Source organism: Homalodisca vitripennis, chromosome 2 (assembly GCF_021130785.1).
Source record: "Homalodisca vitripennis isolate AUS2020 chromosome 2, UT_GWSS_2.1, whole genome shotgun sequence".
Taxonomy (NCBI): domain Eukaryota; kingdom Metazoa; phylum Arthropoda; class Insecta; order Hemiptera; family Cicadellidae; genus Homalodisca; species Homalodisca vitripennis.
The window spans coordinates 44,107,374-44,113,650 of NC_060208.1; the positions used below are offsets into that span (position 1 = coordinate 44,107,374).

The 6,277-nt window shown below is 31.1% G+C and overlaps 1 protein-coding gene across 1 annotated transcript; it reads left to right on the top strand.

Annotated features, from left to right (window-relative positions):
- Positions 1-1,933: 1,933 nt before the first annotated feature.
- On the top strand, positions 1,934-3,750 carry LOC124353869 (glucose-fructose oxidoreductase domain-containing protein 2). Its single transcript, XM_046803904.1, has one exon. It carries the CDS (start codon positions 2,277-2,279, stop codon positions 3,453-3,455), a length of 1,179 nt encoding a protein of 392 aa, XP_046659860.1. The 5' UTR covers positions 1,934-2,276; the 3' UTR covers positions 3,456-3,750.
- Positions 3,751-6,277: the final 2,527 nt, after the last annotated feature.

A 6,277-nucleotide genomic window follows, 5' to 3' on the forward strand; every position in this document is an offset into this window, starting at 1 on the left:
GTTTACTTGTAATTGAGAAATATTAGTGTACATATTATAAACTGTTTAAGACATATATATTATATGTATGAAACACATTAAAAAAATGTCCTTACACAACTCAACGCCGAACTCTATTTCTTTAATGTTTTAAATTCATCATAAAAAAAGCAAAAACACTACATAATAGCATCAACATTTTTATATAACGCAATTACATTGTATAATAATTCGATTTTTTTTAACTATAGTTTATTTAATACATAATTATACTTAAACTTTCGCAGGTACCTTTTAAACTTAGAAACTGTCAACTTAGAGAACTCAACAAAATCTTTGACATCGTAATGAGACTGATACACCAATAATCGCTAACTACAAGTATTATAGCGAGACAGTAATTGTACAATAGTGTAACATCTATCAAAATGTGGAATTGTTTTGGAAGAACCGGAAAACTCATCAATTAAATTCAACAATCTTAATATCGTCCAATTGTTTGCAGCATCGGACTCAAAATAAATGTAAACGCCTCTGGGGTACTTCTGTGCACCCAAACAAATAATTAAACACTTTTAAATGACTCTTTACAGATTATTGATGACAATTAATTGTATGAAACCTCCCACTTTTTCGCTTTAAGGAGTGAGGTTGGACGATGCTTTTACTTGGTGTAATTAAGTTGAATTATTGGATTATCATGACTTCAGTTTATTTTAAGATCCATTAGTAAATTTCAGATTATTAATCTCTTTAAGCTAATAAGTAAAAAATACTATGCCTAACAGAATTTCGTATTCTGAATTTCATACTTTATAATGGGAGGGAAGTCGAATATCATGGAAATAATTTTTGTTATTTAAAAGTCTGGAGAACACTGCTCTTGATTTTTACGGGTATTCCTATTGTGCTTTTCTTATAAATATTTGAATTTATTATTATTATAAATAATATTTCAGAACCTCTAATTTTTCAATTATAGAAGCCATATTTAGAGCACTCAAGTATTCAGCATTCGAGCAAAAATATTCCCAGAATATCATAGATTCTTTGCATGAGATAAAATAACTGGGTATTGATCTAAATTTATCAAATTCTTCAAATTCTTGTTCGCTACCCATGATTAAATACACCTAAAAAGCATAAATAGCTAACCATGTATTCTAACTTTGTAAGTTTTCTTGGTCAATATAAAGCTTGGTCAATTCAACAACCTGTTCAAATTCCCTGATCTTGTGTCCTCTCGATCTTGACTTTTTGACGCTTCTCAAACTCTATGGATATGAGGAAGTAACGTAAGTAAGTAAGCATATGAAACAAAAAAGAATACTAACAAAAAATTTAATACAACATTTATTAAAAAAAAATACTCTAGTCTGATTATTGTGTCTAATATTGAGATTGAGAAAATTTGAAACATAAGTCAAACAAATCGTACTTAAGTTATCACTTCCTTCTTAAAGTACCGATTATTAGCAGTTAATAATCGGTACTTTAAGAAGGAAGTGATAACTTAAGTACGATTTGTATATATTTATATATTTACCCGAAACCTAGACAACACGTCATATAATTCTAGATTAGCGTTTCTAGTGTGGCTAGTCCACATTCATGCGCTAGTGAACCATCGTTCAAATTGATAAAATGGCTGAATTTGAATTTATGAAGAGATAAAAAGTGTTCCCTAGTTACTGTTTAATTTATTGTCTGATTCGAGCTTTTTTGTAAATAACTTTTACTATTTCTGATTTTAGTTGGTACAATTAACATATGCTGTAGTTTATACATATACTCTAGATTTTAACTGAACATTTGAGCTATTTTTTAATGCATTAAAGACGTTATTTTGGTCTAATAAGCTACTGCAAACATTGCTATTGAATAACACGATTTTTACAGACTGCTCTGTTGTTAGTTAGTCTTGCTTTTTCACTTTCCTCCAGCTGTCAGTGACAACTAACTGTCATATCTTGGACAACCAAGCGATCAGACTGTTTTATTTAATCTCGTTGGTTGACAGACGGTTAGTGACTAATTTCGTTGAACTGAATTATTTAAAGTAACTAGAAAATTTAAGGGGTGTTAAAGTATGTTATGTGGACTCAAAGTCAATTTGATTTCATCTTGTGTTTTAAGATCAGTAAGTGTAGTAACGGTGTAAGTTTGTTTATTGCCTAGTATAAACAATGTAAAATTCATAACCAATAACTATTGAACAAGTCATTTGGAGTGTATAATAGGCTATAATTAGGATTGTCTTTGTGTTGAATTTTTTAAAAGACATAAGTTAGAACAATATGCTTCCAGGAATTGGAGTTTTTGGTACTGGAAACATAATTAAAGTTGCAGTTCCTATTCTTCGAGAAAAAGGGTTCAAAATAGAGGCGATATGGGGAAGGACCTTGTCTGCTGCTGAAGAAGTGGCAAAGGAACTTGATATTCCCTTTTATACCAACAGAGTTGATGATGTACTCTTACGTAAAGATGTAGATCTTATTTTTATTATAAGTTCACCAAATTTACATGCCCAAATTGCAGTGAAAGCACTTGGGATCGGAAAGCACGTTCTTTGTGATAAACCAGCTGGTTTATGTCAAAGTGAAGCCTTAAAAATGGTTAGGGCATCACAGTATTATCCCTCATTGATCTCTATTGTAAACCATAGTTTAAGATTTCTGCCTGCTTTTGCTCAGATGAGACGAGCGATTGCTGAAGGTTTTCTTGGTACAGAAAAAGACCTAACTGTTTGTGATGTTAGAGTCCAGATGGGCAGCCTTTTACATGATGTGTATGACTGGTTATGTGATGATACAATGGGTGGAGGAGTTTTAACACTAGTGGGAAGTCATGTCATAGATTTAGTATCTCATCTCCTTTCACAGAGAGCAGTAAAAGTCCATGGAGTTGTAAGGACATTCACTAAACAAAATGAAAACATCAATGGCATCCGTAACATTTCCAGTCCAGACTTTTGTTCATTCCAAATGGAAATGAGTCGTGGAACACTGGTCACCGTAACTTTAAATAACCATTTACCGGGTCAGTTTCATCAAGAAGTTCTAATATGTGGAAAAGGTCATTTAGTTGTCAGAGGAGGTGATTTGTATGGAATGAAAATTGGAGCTCCAAAAGAAGAAGTAATTTACCTTGATGTTGAAGATCTACAAAAATATGGCAGCATAAATCCAGTAGTAGCTAGCACAATACCAAAACCATACATGAAAGGCCTTATCAAAATGATGGGAGCACTCAGAGAGGCATTTTTACCTGTAGAAGATAAAAGAGGATGGGTGAAAGAACCTGTAGCACTAGCTGCAACATTCGAAGATGGACTTTATGTGCAAGCAGTAATTGATGCTCTACGAAAATCAAGTGCTAATAAAGAATGGGTTAAAGTCACTATCATAACAGAGGAACCAGATCCAAATCCACTTTTAAGTGCTGCAGTACGACGGAGTGGGGGCATTTCAATTTGATATGAATATATTTTTTGGTTTCAGTATAAAACAGTCTTTATAGTAGTTCTACAATGTTCATGTAACTTACTTACACTATTTAAATTAGTACGTTATAATATTTATGAACATACATGTTATTTTCAAATATATATTGTGAGTCTATCATACGTTATGCATATAAAGTTTTAGGCCTGAATAGGCTAACGTAATACATTAATCTATTACAGTATTTTCCAAGTACGGTACATTTTTACAATATTAGGCAATTTTGTTGTTGAATTTTAATGTAAATAAATATATTGTTTTATAATTACTTCTTATAGTTTTCTTTTTTAACATAAGATCTATATGTGTATAGACTAAATTAGTCATATTGTATTTTGTAAATTAGTCAATGGTAATTTTGAGCTATTACTAGATCAACCTCAATTTGGTTTATATTTTAAAATAAGTTTTCTAATGACACAAGGTAAAAGAGTATCCTGTAACAAAACTAGATACTATAAACAAAGAATTATTCCGCAGCAAGTGATCAGAGTTTATCTAGGTGTAGCATGGTGGTATCTGTAAACCAGCTCAGTAAAGTTCAGTATCAATTATTTATTTAAGATTTTCGAGTGATAAGAGTATTTGATAATACAAGCTTGAGTTACTTCTTAAATTTCTAATTTCTGAAAGTCACCTAGGATCAGAGTGACTCAAGAGTTAATCGTAAAAATCAGATCACTGAAGACACTTGGAAGTAAAGAGCCAAATTTAACCACTTTGTTAATATTAGATGTAGAATAATAATATATATCTCATTTTAAATGTGTGATTTATATGCATCCAAATGTTTGTTTTTTTTCTTGTAAACTTTATATATTTTTGTAAGAAAATGAAAAAAAGATTAAGAATTTTTTATATAACTATTAAAATATAGAAAAATTAAAAAAGCGTTTTAATGTAGCCAAATCAATTTAAAAAAATGAGATCTCTCAATGTTGAAAGTAGATTATTATGGGGATAAAATCAATAGATCAACAGTCAGCAGAATAACCTGCTCTTAAACATCAGGTTGATGTCTTTGGGATAATGAATAATTACCAGGGAATTAGGCAAAGTGTTTGTGGTGATAATAAATGGCACAGCGGCCATGGTTCTAGGAAGTGGCAAGTGAACTTTGAATCTTCTTCTATTGCTTGCTAAAAGAGAGCGCTGGATATAAATTTCTTTACTCTCCCTAGCGTGCAATCAGCTTTAAAATAAATTAATGTTAATTTGCTTAAAGTTCTATTGGAATTAAGATTTCTGAAGATTCTTCAGGAAGTAAAAAATTAAAATTAATTTTTTAAAGACTTCAAAAAATATAAGAAAACAAATTTGCCAATTCACTGAAAACAGAAAAAAAACAATCATAATTAAAAAAATGTTAAACTCAATGAAAGCTATCCTACAGCCATTGTAAACAATGTTCAAGTGCAACACATAATTCAACATAGGAACAGAGCGTGCACGGAGATCCCAAGAATTACATTGCTATCCTCCAAACGGAAAATGTTGTAATATGATCCTACAACAACTAGTTTTGGATCAATAACAGGCTGCCAAGAATGACGAATAGAGCACAGCTGTTGTCTAACATTCTCACACATTTTATCATCATTTTTAAGAACTACAGTTTGCGATGGAGTACAAAAACTTTAATTGTATACATTTCCTGTCACACTCATATGGCGTCTCTTTTACAGTGTGGGAAGAGTTTATTCATGTCCGCTGTGTCTAGTTTTTGTTCATTTATATTATTTTGTTCTGATGTACTAGAAAGCTGTTGCAAGAGTTTAAACCAAATTGATCTGCCATACCATTGTTGGATGTCTTGTTAATTTGTCATACAGTACTTTTAAAAGACTATTGAATTTTACACAATTTATAAGGGTTGAATTAAATTAATAAAAATTGTATCTTAATTTCTTTTACATACCTTGTAGACTAAACATTGTGATCAACCTAACATGGCTGATAGGCGCACTCTGAGCATGTTTTGAGCAAGCACAACATGTCTAAATTGCCTCCAAGCTTTCAATGAGTTTTCTCAATATCTTTACTGAGGGATCTGGCCAAGCTACTCCACTAAGAGGAATTCAAAAGTGAATGCAAGGTAAATTAATCAATCATTCCTGTAGAGTAGTTTTGTTCAAGCTGGCCACTCACATTTTTTATGACAATTCAAAATAAAATTGTGGTATGATTGCAAACTACTTGCATAAGTGAACTGACAATGTCTAATGAATCTCCTCTTGTCTATTCAGGCTAACTCTCCAAGGTTCAAGATTTTAAATAGTTTTCACATGTTTAAATATCAATCTAAGAAAACTGCTAATTTAATTGCTTAAGTGCATAATTTAAATTCTCTAAAGATACAGTAGCCACATCTTATATTAGATTAGTAATTTCCAACACAAAAACAATTGGGAAGAGATATTATGGAGAACAATGTTTATCTGTTGAAAAAAACATTGTTTTTAACTAGGCTCTATCAAAAGAACCACTCAGGCAGTGAAATATTAAAATACAAACCACTAATACTAAATTGTGTTTATTGAAATAAAGTCACTATGTACGATCTTTATCACACTATTTATTTAAACAAAGTAGGTCTTGCTTTAACAAGGTTTGACACATGTCTAGCATGGAGAATTTAACTTGAGAGCGTATTCCTGTAATTTATTACACAAGGAAATAGTAAAATCAAGCAGTTTGTGTCAGCTACAACTGTTTAACTTGTAATAGTTTTATAGGAATTCAATTCTGACTCTTTCTCCCAGATTGTTATGAAAACTTAAGTTCTAGCTAGACAC

Coding starts and splice junctions, on each gene's coding strand:
- LOC124353869 (XM_046803904.1), top strand. CDS start 2,277: ATGCTTCCAGGAATTGGAGTTTTTGGTACTGGAAACATAATTAAAGTT.